A 20198-nucleotide genomic window follows, 5' to 3' on the forward strand; every position below is an offset into this window, starting at 1 on the left:
CTTGGCTTATCTTTCTCCATTCTATTTCAGCCTTCCCATATTGTTGAATTTGAAGTGAGCTTGTTATAGGCAGCACACAGTTGGGTCAATTTTTTCCAATCTGATGTCTGTTAATTGATGATTTTAGATCATTTATATTTAATGCAATTATTATTATGTGAGGGCTTTTGATGACCATCTTACCATTTGTTTTAAGTTTACACAGCTTCTTGAATCTTTAGGTGCATGTCTTTTGTTAGATTTTAGAATATTCAGTCAAGTTTCCCTCAAAAAGTTTTTCAGTATCACCTATTTATCATCTCCTTCTGGAGCTTGAATAACACAAATATTTTATCTTTAGTTGTAGTCCCACAGATTCTTCATCATGAAGTAATAATAATACATACTCTGAACAAATTTACAAAAATTAATTTGTATGTAGTGGATAAATTACTCAAAATGTGCAATTTACCAAAGCTCACAAATAATGTATAAAATAAAAAGAGTTTCATATCTAATAAATAAGTGCATTATGCAAAATTTTTCCATGACAAAACCCCAAGTTTAGCTCTCCAGTAAATTCTTAAAAATATTTAAGAAAGAAGCCACCCTAATCTCCATAAAATTCCAAAAAAGTAAAGAGAAAGAAAATATTGGCAAATACTTTCTATGAGACCAGGTTAAGCTTTATTGGAAAACCTGACAAGGACACTGTATCCAAAAGAAATATACAGACTCATCATTCTTATAAGGACAGATGCCAAATTCTTAAGAAAAAATTATCAAATTGAATCCAGTGGTATGCAGAAAGCACAATACGTCACGGTAAGTGGAATTTACTCCAGGACTGCAAGGTTCTTTTAACATCTACGAATTAAGGAAAGCAATTTATCATACTAAGTTAAAGAAGGAGACAAGAAATATGACCATCTTGATAGAATCATAAAATATCATTTGACAGAATTCAGCACCTGTATTTAATTTTTCTATATCTAGATTTTTAAAATTCTATTAAAAGGGAATTTTCATGATCTAAGAAAGAATAGCTACCTTACTACACATATCAGACTCATTTTACCACCCCCAACTTCCCCCCTTTGGCAGTCACCCATCTGTTCTCTGTTTCTGTGAGCTTGGCTTTTTGTATTTTGGTTTTTGGTTTTTCTTTTTGTGGTTCAACATGTAGGTGAGATCACTGTAATTTGCCATTCTCTGTGTGACATATTTCACTTAGCAAAATGTCCTTAAGGTCTATTGGTGTTGTCACAAATGGCAAAACTTCATTCTTTCTTATAGCTGAATATTTGTTGATGTATGTACACCATATTTGCTTTATCCATTCATCTCTTGATGGACACTTAGGTTGTTTCCATATCTTCACTATTGTAAATAATGCTGCAATGAATATGGGGATGCCAGTATCTTTTCAAGTTAGTGTTTTAATTTTCGTTGATTAAATACCCAGAATTGGAATTGCTAGATCTTACGATACATCTATTTTTAATCTTCTTGAGGAATTTTCACACTATTTTCCATAGGGGATGCACCAATGCACATTCCCAACAATAATGCACAAGGGTTCATTCTGTCATGTCTCTACCAACAACCCTCATTATTTCTTGTCTTTTTGATAATAGCCATTCTAACAAGTGTAAAGTGACATGTCCTTGTGGATTTGACTTGCTTTTTCTTGATGATTAGTGATACTGAGTATCGTTGCATGTGCCTGTTGGTCACTGGTGTGAATGCTTTGGGGAAATGTGTATTCAGATCCTCTGCCCATTTTTTATATTTGATTGGGGGTTTTTTGCTATTAAGTCGAATGAGTTCTTTATGTATTTAAGATATTAACCCCTCACCAGATATACGATTTGCAAATATTTTCTCCCGTTTTGTAGGTTGCATTTTCATTTTGTTGATGGCTTCCTTTGCTGTGCAAAAGCTTTTTAGTTTGATGCAGTTGTAGTTTTCCTTTTTACTTTTATGGCCTTTGCCTTTGGTATCCAATCCAAAAAATCATCACCAAAATGGATGTCAAGGAGCTGACTGCCTTTGTTTCCTTCCAGGAGTTGTATGATTTCTGGTCTTACATTATGTCTTTAATCCATTTTGGGTTTATTTTTGCATATATAGTGAGATAATGATGCATTTTCACTTATTTGCATGTTGCAGTCCAGCTTCCCAACACCATTTATTGAAGAGACTATTCATTCCCCATTGCCTATGTTTGAAATACTCTATTGTAAACTAAGCTTCAACTGTTCAGAATCTCATTCTGGACTCTGCTCTACTGGTGTATTTAACCAATAATGAATCAATTCCAAAAATAGTGCCTATCAAAATTGTTATATAACACGTTTCAGAATCTTATCAAACTTAATATTCGTTAATGTCTTTGTTTAAAATTTTTCTGGAAAATATTTTTTTCCTTAGAAAATTAAGTATCAGCACACTAACTTCTAAGAACAAACAAATAATCCTCTTGCTTAGTTGCCTTTTTAAATTGTAATTGGGTTTATAGCTGCGATTTAATACCGTGTATTTAAAAAAAAAAAACAACCTCAAAACCTTGATGATGTTGTCCCTCAACAATCTATCATCCTTCATGAGGAAATAATTAAAACTACTAACACTAATAGTACCAGATACTGTAGGTTCCTACATGAAATTCTTCTCCTCTACCTCATCTAACATTTCTTTCCTTCTAAAGAAGATTACTTGCTCCCATCTTTCCAATGTGTGAGGTGAGGCAGGTCCAGCCGAAAGCATGAAGCATGGTTTGTCTGAGACTGCTGCTGCATCCCGTGGTCCTCCCAGTGTGTGGGGAAGTAGGTCTCCTGGGAACATTTGAAAATGTTTAGTTCTCTCTTATAAAAGCATATGAGGAGAAACAATTCCCTTTTCCTGCCTTTGGAAATTATGAAAGAAAATGAAACCTAAAGCTGTTGCAGGCATCCTACTACCATTCCAGGAACAGTGACATGTGGTGTATGATAAAGAGATGAGATACAAGGTCCCAGGGTCATTGGTGACACTATTTGTCTGCTGAATTGACCAGCTCTGGAGATGAGCTACCCCGGGTCTATCTGCTATGTGAGACAAGGCGTTAAAGAAAAATAAAGCAAATTAGATTAGTTTTTCTCTACTAGCCACAGAATATTCCTACCACGCATTTTAATTCTACATTATAATGTGACTCCTGAGATCCAAGATGAATGAGACAACTTACTTCTTCATCTTAGACAAGACACTGAAAGTAAAGTTGCAACCCTGGGATCAAACAGGATTTGATTAAACCATATAAATATTGAATACATAAATGTTAGCTTATTAAATCCCCACAGGATGATAACCTGTTTCACATAAATAATGCATGATAAAACTGAAATATACATAGGGGCGCCTGGGTGGCTCAGTCGTTGAGCGTCTGCCTTCGGCTCAGGGCGTGATCCCAGCGTTCTGGGATCGCGGCCCACATTGGGCTCCTCTGCTGGGAGCCTGCTTCTTCCTCTCCCACTCCCCCTGCTTGTGTTCCCTCTTTCGCTGGCTGTCTCTGTCTCTGTCAAATAAATAAATAAAAATCTTAAAAAAAAAACTAAAATATACATAAAATAAACTTTGAATTGGCTTGATAATTATAGCTGTCTCTGATAGTGGAGAAATTGTGTTGAAATCACTATTGCCTTGAAATGAACTTCTGAATCGATTGTCTACTCTTTAGATTTGATTTACATTTCAAAATGACTCCTCAGGCAGAACATGATAGCAGCACTCATCATCTCCTTAACCAGTTTAGGTGCATGTAATTGAAGTCTATGGAATTATGAACTACATACTGATTTACAATTACAGTTCCACAGTGTTCTATCAAAGGGCCCAAAACATTTGGTTTACATCTAGTTTATTTCCTACCATATACTTGTCGCATTTGTTTCATCATTACAGTTTGGTTTTAGTTTTTATGTATTGTCTTTCTAAACTTTTTATTTAAAGTTTTATTACATAAAATATTTGAAGTTTCCTCAAATTAAAACTATTAAAGGAGAATTATTCAGAAAAGTCCAGCTTTCATCTCTGCACCCTTTAACCTCTTCACTCCTTTTGCTCAAGGCAACCATTTTTAAAAACCTTCTATTTTCATAAATAGAGAAGTATGTAAATTAGGTGATAGATAATGACAGATACATAATATAGATAAAATTAGCTGATATAACTATATATTCCTATTCTCTTCCTCTATCTCATTAAACAAAATGTTGTGTGCTGTACAAACTCTCCTATACCTGTACAAATGCCTTTGGAGGATTATTCTATAGCAGGATGTTATTTTCCTTCCAGCTGCATAGTATTTCACTGTTTGTATCCATATCAGAGGATTCATAAATTCTCCTTTGTTTTCCAGCATTGTCTCTGATCTGCTAAGACAATTATCCACGCAGGATGTTCCTGTAGACAGTAAGTTTGCACACTATCTGGAAGGGTCAGAAATGCATCTTTTCCCCCTAGAGTCCTGGCTCTGATGGTCAGAGACTTAGTTATGGGGAAGGCTGCATCCCAGGCCAAGGTGTCAGCATGCCACTGAGTTTATCTGAGAGACAGAAAAAGATGGACGAGAGCTAGAGTCCACCATTAGTATAATGAAAGGGGTTTACTCAGGTTTAGATTCCTATAAAAAATCAGGGAAAGGGGCACCTGGCTGGCTCAGTCAGTGGAACATTTAACTCCTGATCTCAGGGTTATGAATTCATGCCCCACATTGGGTGTAGAGCCTACTTAAAAACTAAAAATAAATAAAAATATAAAAATAAAATAAAAATTCAGGGAGAGGGACACCTGGGTGCCTCAGTCAGTTAAGCATCTGCCTTCAGCTCACGTCATGATCCCAGAGCCTGGGAATGAGCCTTACATGGGGCTCCCTGCTTAGCAGAGAGTCTGTTTCTCCCTCTTCTCTGTTCTCTCTCTCTCATAAGTAAACAAAATAAAATCTTTTTTAAAAATCAGGGACGAAGAGACAAAAAAATGGGATTATAAAAATTCTGAGGACATCATATCCTTATAAGTTACTTGCGTTACATTGCAGGAATATGTTTTTGTTCCCTTTCCTTATCCCATGGTGCAAGGGGACTTGTGTGTTCATGTTTGAGAACATACCAGTGGAGGACACCACCATCATGTGGGTCATTAGGGGCTTCCTCCTAACTTCAGAAAATATGTCTAATTACAGTATGCATAAAGCCCAAAAATAAACAGAGAATGAAGCAAGGATACTCTCCATGTCCATATCTATGCAAAATTCTAGAATACAAATCAAAACTATTTTTTATTGTGATCCTATCATCCCTTTGTCTCTCTTTTTACACTTCTTTTCCCTGAAACTATAGGAAGCAGATGATTTTCACTCCATGTTTATTTGAAGAAAGCTTATAAAGACACACGGGCAGAAGGCGAGTTCCCAAGAAGGGAGGCAGTAAGGGCTGCACAGAAGGAACCGGGAGAGAATGTAGATGAGGTCCTACAGTCACACTGGGGCTTCCAGGTCAAGGACACGGCGGAGGGAGCCACGGGGAGGACAGCTTCTGCAGGGTCACTGACACCAGGGCCAGCCAGATCCTGAGAAAAAACTGTATTTGTGGAAGAATAAGAGCTGGAAGACTTTCACTCTGTGAAGAAGCTGGAGAGGAAGGTTCTTCCTGGAGTGCCACCGTCTCCACGTCAGCTCAGGAGTCCTGCGGAGACAGAGCAGAGTGTTGTTTCCAGACCCACCTCTCCAAGCAGCCGCTCCTCCCTCTCTCAGGACCTCGAGTGAAAGCACTGCAGTAAGAAGAACATATTCTTAGGTCTCCTGGAAACAAAGCTATTCTATACCATGGGCTTTTAACTAAGTAGAGAAAGGAAGCTTCAGTGTAAACTGCCTGATCACAAGTCGGATCCAAAGTCTTTCCCATTATTTCTGTCTTTCACCTTCACCACCTGTTCCAGGAAAACCAAATCTATCTCTAAAGAGGATGAAAGAGTATTACCTGTTGGCTGAAGTCCAGAGTGCCCTGGGAAAGAGAAGGGAAGATACATATTTAGCAGATACGGAAGTAAATCTGTCCCCACAACAAGGTCCCAGCCCCAGAGCCGCCTCCTTAGAGTTCTGTAACAGCACAACCCATGTCTCACGATGCCAGGGTGGAGCAGGAAGTGAGAGGTGTGACCCAAGAAGTTTCTTTCACATAAGTCCAGTAATTTCATTAGCTTTACTGGCTCTTCCTGCATTTGGCCCAGGATCTCAACCCAAGATCTCCATGCTTGTTAACCTCGTTCTTATCTCTACAGGCCATAATCTCTTATGCTGTAACACAGTAACCATGTGATTTCTGGATTCCTAGGAAATCTGATGTCAAATTGGGAAAGAAAGGCTTTCTACAGGGCCACTGCTACACAGAGAGCTTATTTGATCCAAGCTGTATTTCTCCCCCACAGGAGGTCTCTGGGGAGTCTCAGCTACCAACAGGTGCCTTACCCTTCTGATTCCTGAAGTAGAGGAACAGCCCCACCACCAGGAAGAGCAGACCCAGAACAAAGCCTCCGATTCCACTCAGCATCTTGCTCTGTGCAGAGTCAGACCGTGCCCCTGAGGGAAGAAGTCATTTTAATGATTTTTACTCCAGATTCAACTTCTCTGTTGGAGACTCAGGGATTGAGAACTTTGAGAATGAGGAAGGAAGTCTTCCCTAAAGAAGCAGAATAATTGGCAATTTCTGGAGAAGAAATTTAAAATCACTTTGCATAGATACAAAGTTTAGGCACTGAACTTTTTAAATATCACAGCTCTGACAAATCTGCTACTTCAACATGGATGGATGAGGATCCTGGGACCACATGAAGTTCAAGTAGCTCATGCAGGATGACAGAGCAAATAGAAGGAATCCAAGATTAGATTCTCCTCAAGTCAGGAAGGTCCCTACAATGTCCAGGATGTGCCTCTTCTAAGCTCACAATGAGCAACTCAGAGCCACAGTGCCCGACGCACAAGGCCAGCCTGAGGCAGGGGACTGGTGCCCTGGTCAAGGCAGAGCCATGACCTATGAGCCATGGAAGGTCTCTAAACGTGGACAACCTCTTTTCTGTCTGCCAGGCACAACTGCCTCTCCAAGGAATGCAGGATCTGTAGAAATGATTGCAGGATATCTCTAAACTATCAGAGGATTTCTATCACAGGATATCACCCGGCTACCCCGAATGACTCATGCTGAAGAGAAGAGAACATGGGGCAGATGAAAACATGGTGTCAGGAGAGAGAACCCTGACACTCAGGAAGAAGCAAAGTCCCCTGCTTGGTGCGGGAGGAACTGAGGAGGTCAGAGAGCTTCTCACTCCATTCCACGGTGACAGGGTTCATCAAACTTGGGTGCTCCACTTGGCAGGTGTAGACCTCTCCACTCTGAGGAACTGTCTCCAGCATCACCAGGGTCTGGAAGGTCCAGTCACCATTTTGGATCAGGCCTGTGGACACGACCCCAGCCTCCTCTTCCTGGCCATTCCGGAACCACCTGACTTCAATGTGGCCTGGATAGAAACCATTCACAGAGCAGACCAGGAGGTTGTGGTGCTGCAGGGGCCGGGTCTTCGTAGGATACACAGTGACTGTAGGCTCCGCTAGAAGAGAAGTGGTAGAGGGACTCAGTGAGGAAGACAGAGTCAGTCTCCCTGGTTGGCTGCCTGGCTGCCTCCAGGCTCTGGTCCCAGGCTGAGTCTCAAGCAGGCTTCCCCCGAAGCTGGTCACGTGGCCCAACAGAGCCAGTATCATGAGTCATGAATTTAATCCCAAATGTATGGATCCATTAGATTTGAGAGATGTTGGGGAAATTGGTGGGGTTTATTTTTCATTGTGTGAAGCAGTTATGCCTGGTTGAATTGAAGTGTTTACAAGGTTTGCAAGGCATATAGTGTCTTAATTAAAAGCATGATTTCTGGCGTAGCCTGAATGGGTTCAAATCCAGATTCTGCTACTTTACTGATTCAACCTGGGTGAATTTTTACATTCCTCTGTGCCCCAGCTTTCTGACCTATCAAGGGGGTTAGTGATACTGACTTAGCTCTTAGAGTTATGTGAAGATTAGTGCACCGAAGTATGTAAAACAGTAACTGGAATTTAGCCTTCAATATATGTTAGCTACTTATTATCCTTGTTTTGTTGGGGAGGAAATATGACTCAAAGCAGGGTGGATAAGTTGGGGAACAGCTTGAGGTAGACGGGGAAAGAGAGTATGAAATCCTGGAAATGCTACACTCACACCTCAGAACAACACAGAAAAGGTTCAACCCTGGGAAGCAGGAAGGACAGAGGTGATTCTCTAGCTCTGGGAACTGAGTCCTGGGAACAGCACGGTCCTGAAAGAGAGGGAAAGTAGCAAAGGAACTCATTTATTTAAAAATGTTCTCATAATTGCACTCGGCTGATCAGTCCTTCTTTGCAGTACAAAAATATCTATTACTGGAATGTTATCCTTTTAATAATTGTCTCCCTTTTAAAGCTGACATCTGAGCTCAGGGCAGGGTCTGAGATGCATAGTAGGTATCCTTAGTGCCTGAGACAATCCCTGACACTACAGCCTGAATAAATACAATTTCCATTTTTGCAAAAGGAGAAATATGGGAAAACCTTTTTACAACACCATAAAATTGTAGATTTAATTGATGAGAAACCACTGTTAACAATTCTGTAGTATATTTCATTAAATAAAAATGTTTACATTCCTAGCTGGAAAAGTAATAAAGGAATCAAAATATAAACCTCAAACTAGGGAAAATGCTAAATCAAATGTCAGCAAAGCGTTAAGATTCTTATGTATAGAGCATGCATAAAAATCAGTGAGGAAAACACCAAAACCCTAGAGATAATAGACAGTAGATAATTTTTACAATGATTCGCCAAATCATGTGAAAAAAACGTTCAATAACCTCAGAAATTGGAGTAATAGAAACTAAAAATTAACAAGATAGATTTTCAACTGAGCATTTGGCAGTATTGAAAAAAAGGTCTAGCAAAGGGGAATGTGAGATGAATTGTTACAACTATATAAAGAAATCATATGCAACTCCTTAAATACTTTCATCATTTTAAAAATAGCAGTATTGATATATTTTGTAACAAACATATAATTAAACAATATCATTTCAAAATCATTTCACGTATTTAAGAATACACACACTAAGAAACAAAGCAAGGTGGCATTAGGTTCTTGGTTTTGGCTTAGGTGGTGATCTTGGGGTCCTGAGATGGAGCTGCCCCCTCTCCCAACCCCCTCCTTCAGGCTTGTTCAGCAGAGAGTCCCCTTCAGATTCTCCCCTTCCCTCTCCCTCTGCCCCTCCCTCTGCCTGTGGTCTCTCTCTCTCTCTCTCTTTCTCTCTCTCTCTGTCTCTCCAAAATAAAAAAATAAATCTTAAACATTTTTCAAAAAAAGAAAGAAAGAAAACAAGAAGTTGAAACCTAAAAGCAGCCTCGGAAAGATCAGAGGGGCCTCAGAGGTCCCCCAACCCATCAAAAATTAGTTGACACTTTTTCTCAAAGACATGGTCCCACACACAGACATAGGCACACTTCCTTCAGGGGGTTCAGAATTAAGAAGAGTGAGTGCCAAGAACAGAGGGTGACTGGTCTCCTCACATTCTCCCCAATCTTTTAATCCTCCCCTCCCCCAAACGTTCACCCCAACCAGGACGCCCTCCACCTCCCTCCCCAGGTCTCCAACCACCTGCCTAGTGTTCCCTCCACCTGGAGCTCCTGAGCCCCCCTCCCCTCTCCCTCAGGGGCCACCAAGGATGCCAGATGTCCCCTCCTGTGTCCTCCCCCCACACCCACTCTCCCAACCCATCCCCCACATCCAGGCCCACAGCCCAACTCACTCACTCATTCTCTGTCCCCTCCCTTCACAGTGCACCCCTCCCACGCTCCCCACAGTCCCCCACAGACACACCACACTGTCCCCATTGTCACACATGGACACACTACACTGTCCCCATATTCACACACAGACACACCACACTGTCCCCATAGTCACACACGGACACACTACACTGTCCCCATAGTCACACACAGACACACTACACTCTCCACAGTCACATACGGACACAACCACACAATCACAACCATACATTCCCCACAATCACACAGACAGACCACACTGTCCCCCCAGTCACACACAAACACACCACATTGTCCCCACAGTCACACACAGACACACTACAGTGTCCCCACAGTCACACCAGACACACCACAGTGTCCCCACAGTCACACCAGACATACCACGGTGTCCCCACAATCACACACAGTCCCACTACACTGTCCCCATAGTCACACAGACACACCACAGTGTCCCCACAGTTACACACAGACCCACTACAGTCTCCAGTCACACAGGGACACAATTACACAGTCACAACCACACATTCCCCACAGTCACACAGACTGACCACACTGTCCCCACAGTCACACACAGACCCACTACACTGTCCCCACAGTCACACACAGACACACTGCACTCTCCAGTCACACAGGGACACAACCGCACATTCCCCACAGTCACACAGACAGACCACACTGTCCCTGACGTCGCACACTCACAGGCATCCTTGTAACTTGTGCTTGCTCAAGACCCTGTATGTTCACTCCGGACGAGTCTGTCTCACAGTCACACACACACACACACACACACACACACACACACACACACACGCCCTCCCCCAATCCCCGCCCCTGCCGCGCTCACCTTGTCGCTGCACCAGGAAGCTGTCCGACACCCCGTAGTTGTGTCTGCAGTACCTGTCCACCGCGGCCCGCGTCTGCTCCATGATGTCCTTCTGCTGGTTCCAGTACTCAGCGTCCGGCCGCCCCAGCTCCGTCACCGCCCGGAACTCCCCCACGTCGCTGTCGAAGCGCGCGTACTCCTCCCGGTTATAGATGTATCTCTGCAGGTACCGCACCCGCTCCGTGCCGTTGGTGAAATGACACTCGGACTTCCCCAGGAACGAGAAATGTGCTGTGGGGACAGAGACGATCCGGTCACCCGCGGGCTCCCGGAAGACGCCGACCGCGGCACCCCTCGGTGGCCCCCCCGCGCCCCCAAACCACCCGCACCCACGGCTCGTCTTTCCGCTGTCGGCGGCGGGGGCAGGCGGCACGGGGAGGAGGCGACCGGTCTCAGGGGAGCCTTTCGGGGTCCCTGGGTCCCGGGCGCGGCGGCGGACCTCCCAGCCTGAGCCGCGCGGGCATTTGCTCCTCACCGCGTCCTCCCCGACGCCTCCTCCTGGCGGACACCCGCCTCCCTCCTCGCCTCCCACAGCCGGTTCCCCGGACCTTAAACGCGTCCCACCTGCTCCCCCGCCGAGCAGTTGGTTTGGGCTGAGCTGGCTCAGGCCGCCGCCGCCCTGCGAATCCAGAGAAGGACACACGCGTCCCCTCCACTCGGGGAGCTTCAAATGGAGGGAAAGGGAAGGACAAAACGCAACCAGGCAAGACTTTATACGGGGCGAGACATGTCACAAGAGAAGTGTGCAGTTTAGAACAAAGAATAATCGGATGATCAGAACCACCTTAGGGTGCCAGAGAGGTGGTCTCAAGGGTGACATGACATGTGACGTGAAAGGTTAAGTAGATGTGACCTCGAGGGTGTGCGTGTGCGTGCGTGTATGTGTGTGTGTGTGTGTGTGTGTGCATGTGCGTGTGTTTGGGGCAAAGGGAGGCACATTTCAGGTCGAGGTAAAGTAACTGCAAAAACTCGAGAGAATTGAGGAACCTCCTCAAGAAACCTGAGGAAACAGTTCACGGAAGCACAGACAGTGAGAGGAAGAAGGAAGTTTGGACTAGAGACGGCATCGCATGGAGTGGATACTAAAAGCCTGTGGGTGGTGGTAGCATTTGACTTTTATACTGAATTCAGTGGCATATGAGTGAAGAATTTTAAGATTAAAACCATGGTTGCAATACAGTTCCTCAATCTTTACTTTTCCAAATCCAGAAATCTCAGAAAACCAGGTCACATTAAAGATTTTGATGCAGAACCCATTTGGCAAATCTCATCTGATGAGGTAAAGGGTCAAACACGTCAGAGCTCTAATTGGTCAGTGACACGTGCTTCTGAAGTTTCAATGTACGTAAACATACACACATCCTAATATATGTATACATGTATATATGCACATACACACATATATGCATATATGTATGTATATATTGATATGTCTGTTTTATGTTTAATTGAACTAAGAAAAATTTTTTATTCAGGTATAATTAACACAAAAAAATTTTAAAATAGGGGAAAATACCTCTGTGTTTAAAAGGGAGACAAAAGGGAGCATTTGGCGTTATCAATAGAATAGAATGTAGAATTAATACAAAAGTTTGATACATTTTACTGAAAATACTTCTGGCAGTCAGAATTTATGCCTTATAAAGGCAAGTTGTTGAAAGTTAACAGAGATGGTGATGATCCAGAAATCATGAAATATCGAAAAACATTGCATAAGGCAAAAAGTAAAATATAAAGATCTTGGTGTGCATTGATTGAATGGGCTCTACGAGAAACTGGTGAATGTATACAACTTTATAGTTTGTCATTTCTGTATTTAAACAAACTAAAATAAACCACAAAGACCTGAATTGGAAGGTGAGTGTGTGTATAAAGTTTGAGTCTAGATTTTTGAGAAGCAACTCAGTATAAATCAGTATTTTCAACTTCAGCACTCTTAACATTTTGGGGTTTTGTTTGTTTCTTTGAAATGATACCTCATGTATTTTCAACCACAATGGTACAAAGTTAAAGATCAACAATAAAACAAAGCTGGAAAATCTACAATATAAGCATTAAATATTTACATGCAAATATGAAACTGCACCACTACACAAGCATCGGGCCAAATAAGAAATCAAATGGCAAATCAAAATATGTCTCAAAACAAAAGAAAAAGAAAACACAAGTGAAATTTATGCTCTAAATGCTTGTATTAAGAAAGAAAGTTCAGTCCCTCCACCAGCCATCCAAGATGCTGAAAGGAAAGGAGGCTAAGGGGTGGCCCTGGACTTTGGTGAAGAAGCAGGAAGCCAAGAAGGTAGTCAGTCCCTTGTTTGAGAAAAGGCCCAAGAATTTTGGAAACAGACAGGACGTCCAGCCCAAAAGGGACCTCGCCCACCTTGTCAAATGCCCCCACCACGTCCAGCTGCAGCAGCAAAGGGCTATTCTCTATAAACGTCTAAAAGTGCCTCTCACGATTAACCGGTTCACCCAAGCCTTGGACGGCCACGCAGCTATTCAGCTGCCTAAGCTGGCCCACAGATACAGACCAGAGGCAAAGCAAGAGAAGAAGCAGAGATGGTTGGCCTGGGCTGAGAAGAAAACTGCCAGTAAAGGGGATGTCCCCCTAAGAGCCTCTTGTCGTTCAAGTTGCCCTTAATACAGCCACCACCTTGGTGGAAAACAAGAAGGCTCAGCCGGTAGTGATTTCATAGGCTGTGAATTCCACTGGGCTGGATGTCTTCCTGCCTGCCCTGTGTCCTAAGATGGGGGCTCCCCTGCATGATCAGGGGAGGGCCAGGCTGGGGCGTCTGGTCCACGGGAAGATCTGCACCACTGTCGCCTTCATACAAGTTAATTCAGAAGACAAATGAGCTTTTGGAAGGTATCAGGTCAAATTACAATGACAGATATTGTTAGATCTGCTGTCCCTTGGGAGGCAATGTCCTGGGTCCAAGGTCGGTGGTTCACATTGCCAAGCTGGAAAAGGCAAAGGCTAAAGAACTGACCACCAAACTGGACCAAGTGTGCACTATCGAATTTTCTGTACATAAAGGCAATAAAAAATTCTCTTCGAGCCAGTGTCAAGGGGGAAAAAAAAGGAAGAAGGGGGAAAAATATTCAAACAAACAACATTACACCACAGGGAACTAGAAAAGAAGAAACTTGGGGGAAATTTAGTAAAGGAAGGAAATAACAAAAGAAAAAGCAGAAATAAAAAAAATAGAGGCCAGAAGAAACAATCACATACATTAAAAGTAATGACCAGTTTTTCCAAGAAAATAAATAAAATTGACAGTGCTTTAACTACAATAACTAAGAGAAAACGAGAAAGAAGGCTCAAAACCCAAAATGAGCAATGGAAGAGAAAACAATACAGCAGATAACCACAGCTGTTGACACCGTGGACAAGATAATTGTTGTGGGAAGGCTGTTCTGTACATTGTAGGATGTCTATCAGCATCACTAGCCTCTACCCACTAGATGTCAGATGAAACCCCAGTTTTGAAAAACAGTAAGTGTTTCCAGACACTTAATTCCCCGGGGAGGGGGTAGGGTGGGGGGGTGGCAAAACTGTCCTGGGTAAGAGCCACGGTTAAACCATCTGAAATATATGTGGTGAAGAAGCCGCTGTTAATTATGAAGCAGTTGAGTATTACATTGAAAAATTTGCCAACATCATTTATCTGATAAAAACCTTACCCCAAGGAAATTTATCTTGCCTGATTAAGCTCAGTACTGGGACCAGATTTCAAAAAAACATTCATAGTGCCTAGTGAGAGAGTATCAAAAGCTACTGAGAATTCTAACCAAAAGATGACTGTTCTTGCTGTGCTAATGCTTAAGTCTCACCCAAAACAAATGAGCAGCGACTGGAAAAATCAAAATCCAGGGTGTCTGAAAGCTGTAACGATGTTTCCTGTGCATTATTGTCAAACAAGAGAATACAGATAACCAGATCTGTATTTTCTAATGGCTCAATCACCACTTTGCATCAGTGGCTCAAAGCTGGACTATGAGAAGCCTGTAGTGTCATTGTCCCCAGATAATTGTTCCATTACTACTCCTCTGAGCTTCTTGTAAAAACTAGAGCTTTTGACTTTAAATTTCCCCCAGTACGACGTCTGTGTTGACATCTTATGACCAAGGAATTTTTGTCTCATCAAGAGCAGGTATAAATAATTTATAAATTCCATTCTTGTTGAAGTTTATAGAAAGAAGCCTACAAATCCACAGCTTCCTGAAAGAATCAGTTACTGGTGCCTATTATGAAGCTAAGAATTAATAAAACAACTTCAACAAATGTTTGCACAGACGTTGGGCTATGTTCAGGTTTGTGTGAACTAGCAGATGAAGATTTTGAAAACTACCATGTCAGTAATGAAAGAAAATCATATCAAAGTTCAACACAAGTAAAAGTTTGTCAGATAAAAATCTAAGTGAAAGGACGCTGACATCCACCAATCACTGAGCACCGACAATGAGGCCGTGCTGGGCACTCCCAGAGTGATGGAAACATGCTAGTGGCCACTCTGAGAGCACTCCTCAGCTTGCTCCTCACACTCCAGCTTCTCCAGTCTTCCTTCTGTCCTTTAAACTCAGCAAGCATCTTCCCATACTGTGGCCTCTATCCTGTTCTCTCTCCCTAGAACACTTGTCACTCGGATCCTTCTCATGGCTGGCTTGTCATCAGTCATGTCCCAACTAAATGTCACTTTCTCAGGGAGAGCTCCCGAGCTGCTCCAACTGAGGTCAGGTGACTCTGTTCTCTCTATTTCACAACCCTGGTGTATTTTTTTTTTCAGAGAACTTATTGCTCTCTGAAATTTTTTCATTTTTAAATGTCTATTGGGCTTTCTACTCTGTCAGTACATAATACCCATGATAGTAGTGATTTTTTTTATCTTATTCAAATAGAATTCACTGAGCCTAGAACAGAGCCCAGTACAAAATAGCTGCTCAGAAAAATATGTGTGGTTTAAATGGATAAACCCAGGGTTCTGGGAATCAGTCACTGTGAGGAAAATAAGAAGGAGCTTTAAGCTTCAACACTCTTTTATTCTTATAATAGATTATATCTCTTCCACCTCCTGTGAGAAATTTAAACAAACTTCCTTTCTCCTACTGTTCTAAAAAATATCACAGGTAAAGAAAAGGTAAAGGAGAAAAAAAGGAAAATTTCATTAAATTTCAGCTCATCTTGTAGGTCTGATAATGCTGAGGGTCTGTGCAAACAATGGGGAGTCTCAGTAATGATGACGACACAGTTGGGAAAGAATAGTGAGGAAGGGGAAGTGGAGGCAACCAAACATGGCTAATTAAGGAAAACAGAAAACATGGTGAATGAATCTATGTAATTCAGGACCAAGACCTCAGTAAGTCAGTAAGTTCCCTTTTGCATATTGGCTTTCAGTCCTATGAAATGTAAATAACCTTCACACTCTCTGTACCCTGCTTGGGGTGTATAGTTTGAACCATATGAAATTCCTGATATTTGACTATTTTTGACTTACAAAATCATAGTTTCATATAACTTATCCTATACTAGTTGAACCCCTTCCTGTGGGTTCAGGCCAGACCGTCGGAAGATGCAGGAGAAACTGACACTATAGAAAGGTTCAACATAGATTCGTAATGGAAAGTAACCTGTGCCAAGTTCTTGGAAGATATATTAAGCTCTATAAGACACCAAAAAACACACTACATGCACTTCTTATCTACAGTGTCATTTCAAGTACTAAGGATCACTGCTGTAGCTCCAGGGTGAGAAATAGAGATAAAATTAATCCCAGCTTCTGTCAGAGAACCTCCAGTATAGGGATAAAGGCCTTATAAACTTTGGGGCTCAGGAGAAAGGAAAGGAGATAATGGTAGAGACCTCTTGATACATCCTCACATATTAGGGAGAGGCACCATCATAACTGGTCCAGTGAAGACATAACACAGGGTCTTCTAGGAGAGATCTTTCTAATTCCTTTTGATCCTCCTTAAATTTTTCAAACTTTCCTATTTTCCAGCATAACTCAATATAATAAAGGGAACCACTTGATGGGAATTAATTTGAAATAATTACTTCTGAGTCTTCCCAAAACCCTGAGGGAATGAGATGCAAGCCTGGAGAACTTTTATTGGAGGACAGTTAGGCATAAATAGACTATATGTATGGAGGTCCCTTATGCAGGGCTTGTAGAGGGCAAGCATGCAGGCTCCTTTTGTTTTGGATAAAATTAGGGGTCTATGTGACTGACAAGCGTGGTCATTGAAGAAAATATCACAATTTTCTAAGGGACACGGCCTGGACCAGTGGCAAAACTAATTTCTTTCTTCCCTCACCCCCCTCCCCCACAATAGCTTACCACCCAAGGTGTGCACTTACGTGGGGTGTCCCTAGCCCAAGCCAAGGGAGGGCTCAGCACCATCAGGATCAGTGTCAGAGCTGGCATCCAGGAGCCTCCAAGGAAACACAGACACACCATGCTGGAGAGCAGAGAGGACAGGGCACAGGGGAGCAGGCAAGTCTCACTCAGCGAAGACTGGGACCCTCCTTTGGCCACTTCTCAAATAATACCAACGAAGGAATTCATTTCTTTGTCCCTGGATTGGGTAACCTTGGTGTTGAGAACCAATCAGCATCAGAGATGTACTGCATCATCAGTCGCTGGTCAAAGATTCAGTATGAAGAGCCTCTTCTGAAACTTGGATTTCCTTCGTTGAAAGGACTATTTTAATTTACTACTTTAAAGGTTTGATCCAGTTGTATGTGAAACATTTTATTGGATCCCCATTGTGAGCCAGCTCTGTGCTGGGCAGTGTTGTGCACAAAAGTTGCTTTTAGGAGTATTCATGTCTCTCCCTTGAAGACGGAATTGTTTTTACAAATGTAATGTGTGTGTTTTTAGGAACTGGGGGGGGGGGGGTGGGGGTGGCGGGGAGGGAAGATGATTCCAAGTCAAGAAACCTTTGATTTGAACTTTAACGCACCATCACTTAGTGTTGTAGATTTGGGGAAATTTTTTAACCTTAACCTTGAAATGAAGGCATTGCAATCTTTCTGGGACTTTGATATGGACTGTGGTATGATTCTCTGGATAGCTCAAGGAGCAGCATCCCATAGTAACTGATGATATGACAGAATTACAGCTGTTGATTGGAGAGTACAGGCTGTACCTCCTTATGGGTAGGGAGGTCTCTAATAAACTAAAGGAAATTGGAATGTGGTCATTAACTTAACCTGAGTGAAAAGGTTTTTCAAGTTTATTTCCTGATGCTGTCATTGAGTTAGGGGGTATCTCCAGAATATGCATGGAGAAGAGGCTTAAAATACGATCTATGTGGAATGGAAAGTCTTGAAATTTCCTCTATATAGCACTTAACCTAACAAAGTGATAAGCCCAACTGTCCAAATCAAAGTATGCAGGGAGCTGAGAGATTGATAAAGGACTCAAAGTCAGCTGCTAGCATAAAAGTTCTGCTTTAGAATAATTAATATTTTATGTGGCAAATGTGTTCAATCCATACTCCTGGATCCCACTCTGACTTCCTCATTTTATTGGGGATATGCCCCTTTTATTATGCACCTTCTCTAGCTTTATCTTAAGGAGAGATATAAGAAGCTGGTGCTAGGGGCACCTGGGTGGCTCAGTCATTAAGTGTCTGCCTTCGGCTCAGGACCTGATCCCAGGGTCCTGGAATCGAGCCCTGCATTGGGCTTCCTGCTCTGCTTGGAGCCTGCTTCTTCCTCTCCCACTCCCCCTGCTTGTGTTCCCTCTCTCGCTGGCTGTCTCTCTCTCTGTCAAATAAATAAATAAAATCTTAAAAAAAAGAAGAAGAAGAAGAAGAAGAAGCTGGTGCTAACGAATATATTATAGAATGTTCAGGAAATAGAAAACAATGGAAATATCATGAATTACATCCTTTGATGCTACCATATAGTTTTAAACATATATTTCTACTTTTAGATAATTATTATACATTTTATTAATATAAATGTAATATCTCAGATTCAGAATGGACTTTTTAAAAAGATTTTATTTATTTATTTAAGAAAGAAAGAGAGAACAGAAGCAGAGGGGGAAAAGACAAGGAGAGGGAGAAGCAGACTCCCCACTGAGCAGGGAACCCAAACCAGAGCTTGATCCCAGAACCCTGAGATCATGACCTGAGCTGAATGCAGTTGCTTAACTGACTAAGCCACCCAGGTGCCCCCAGAATGGACTTTAAAGGACAATTATCTATCTGAAGTTCTACATTAATTCACACTCTGCCACAGTCTGATAAGCAGTCCTTTATGGGCTAGTGACGGAGAACTCACCATGTTGCAATAAAAATGACTAATATTTACAAAGCAGATTTTGAGCATTTTACTTTGCACCGAGAATTAGACAAGAGCTTTTTATATTCATATTTATATTTAATTCTCACATCATCTCAGTAATTTAAGTGCCCCTTGCATTCCTACAGATGGAAAAATAAAATGATGGATGATGTTAAACAACTTTGGCAGGGACACAAGACAAGTAAATGGTATGTTCCAGACTGAGCCGTTATATGTGAGTCCAAATCCCACAAGCCCAGCCATTACATCATACCACCTCACATTCAATTTCTGAAAAGAATAGTGTTCACTATGTTAAAACTATGCTAACACTTTAATTCATGGTTATGTATATCTATATGACTACCCCCTTTAATGAATGACAGAACTTTGTATAAATTGAGGCAATTAATGTGTAGTAATTCTAGTTCCTTCAAAAAAGCCTTCTCATCACCATCATTACTTTCCTTTGGAAACGACAAAATTTGCATTTGTCTTATGTAATGGCTCCCAAAGCTCCCACACAAGTTTCCTTCCTATAAAAAATAACAGTGGCTCCAAATTCCTAAATCCAATCTATTGTTCTCAGTCATTATTTCAGATTTCTCAGCATAATTTATTGCAAATTTAAATAAGTCAGAATAGAATAGAAATTTTATCTCACATACTTTGGAAAAATGTATTTCTGTTAATGTGGAAACTTCAAAATATCTTGTAAAAGTTGGGTAAAAGTCATTATTGTCCCTGGATGTCAGAAGAAACTATGTCCCTAGACCCCAGTGATAATTCAATACTATTGGAAGTTATACAAGTGCAACCATCAGAAGGCCATATTTAATTTTAGAAATGGAAATCGTAATTTACTCAGAATTAACTAGCTAAAAAGTGATAATCTCAGAGAGCCAAAGTAAAGTTCACCTTAGATTGTAGGATAAAAGGAATGACAAAGAAAAGTAATTCTATATCAAGAACATATTGAAATATTGACATAATGAAATATCAACACTATCAAAACTTGTCCATATAAATTTGACAATTTACAAATCATACAAATTTATTTTTGAAAAGAATAAGCCAGCAACTATGACTTAAATTCTGTAGTTGTATACGTTTAGGAGTAAGAAAAT

The 20198-nt window shown here is 41.6% G+C and overlaps 1 protein-coding gene and 1 pseudogene across 2 annotated transcripts; one reads left to right on the forward strand and one right to left on the reverse strand.

Moving 5' to 3' along the window:
- Positions 1–5368: 5368 nt before the first annotated feature.
- LOC123790953 (DLA class II histocompatibility antigen, DR-1 beta chain) lies at positions 5369–17315 on the reverse strand. 2 transcript variants are annotated; one of them, XM_045795561.2, is made up of 6 exons: positions 17134–17314; positions 10737–11006; positions 7342–7623; positions 6488–6598; positions 6000–6023; positions 5369–5705 (listed from the first exon to the last, which is right to left on the reverse strand). In XM_045795561.2, exons 1-6 carry the CDS (start codon positions 17231–17233, stop codon positions 5692–5694), a joined length of 801 nt encoding a protein of 266 aa, XP_045651517.2. In that variant the 5' UTR covers positions 17234–17314; the 3' UTR covers positions 5369–5691. The 2 variants fall into 2 exon arrangements, with proteins under 2 accessions (XP_045651517.2, XP_087714250.1); XM_087858124.1 differs by lacking the exons at positions 5369–5705; positions 6000–6023 and having other exon boundaries at positions 6450–6598; positions 17134–17315.
- Positions 12915–13910, forward strand: LOC123790898 (large ribosomal subunit protein eL8 pseudogene; annotated as a pseudogene).
- Positions 17316–20198: the final 2883 nt, after the last annotated feature.

Source organism: Ursus americanus, chromosome 32 (assembly GCF_024610735.1).
Source record: "Ursus americanus isolate L20-20 chromosome 32, mUrsAme1.1.p, whole genome shotgun sequence".
NCBI lineage: Eukaryota > Metazoa > Chordata > Mammalia > Carnivora > Ursidae > Ursus > Ursus americanus.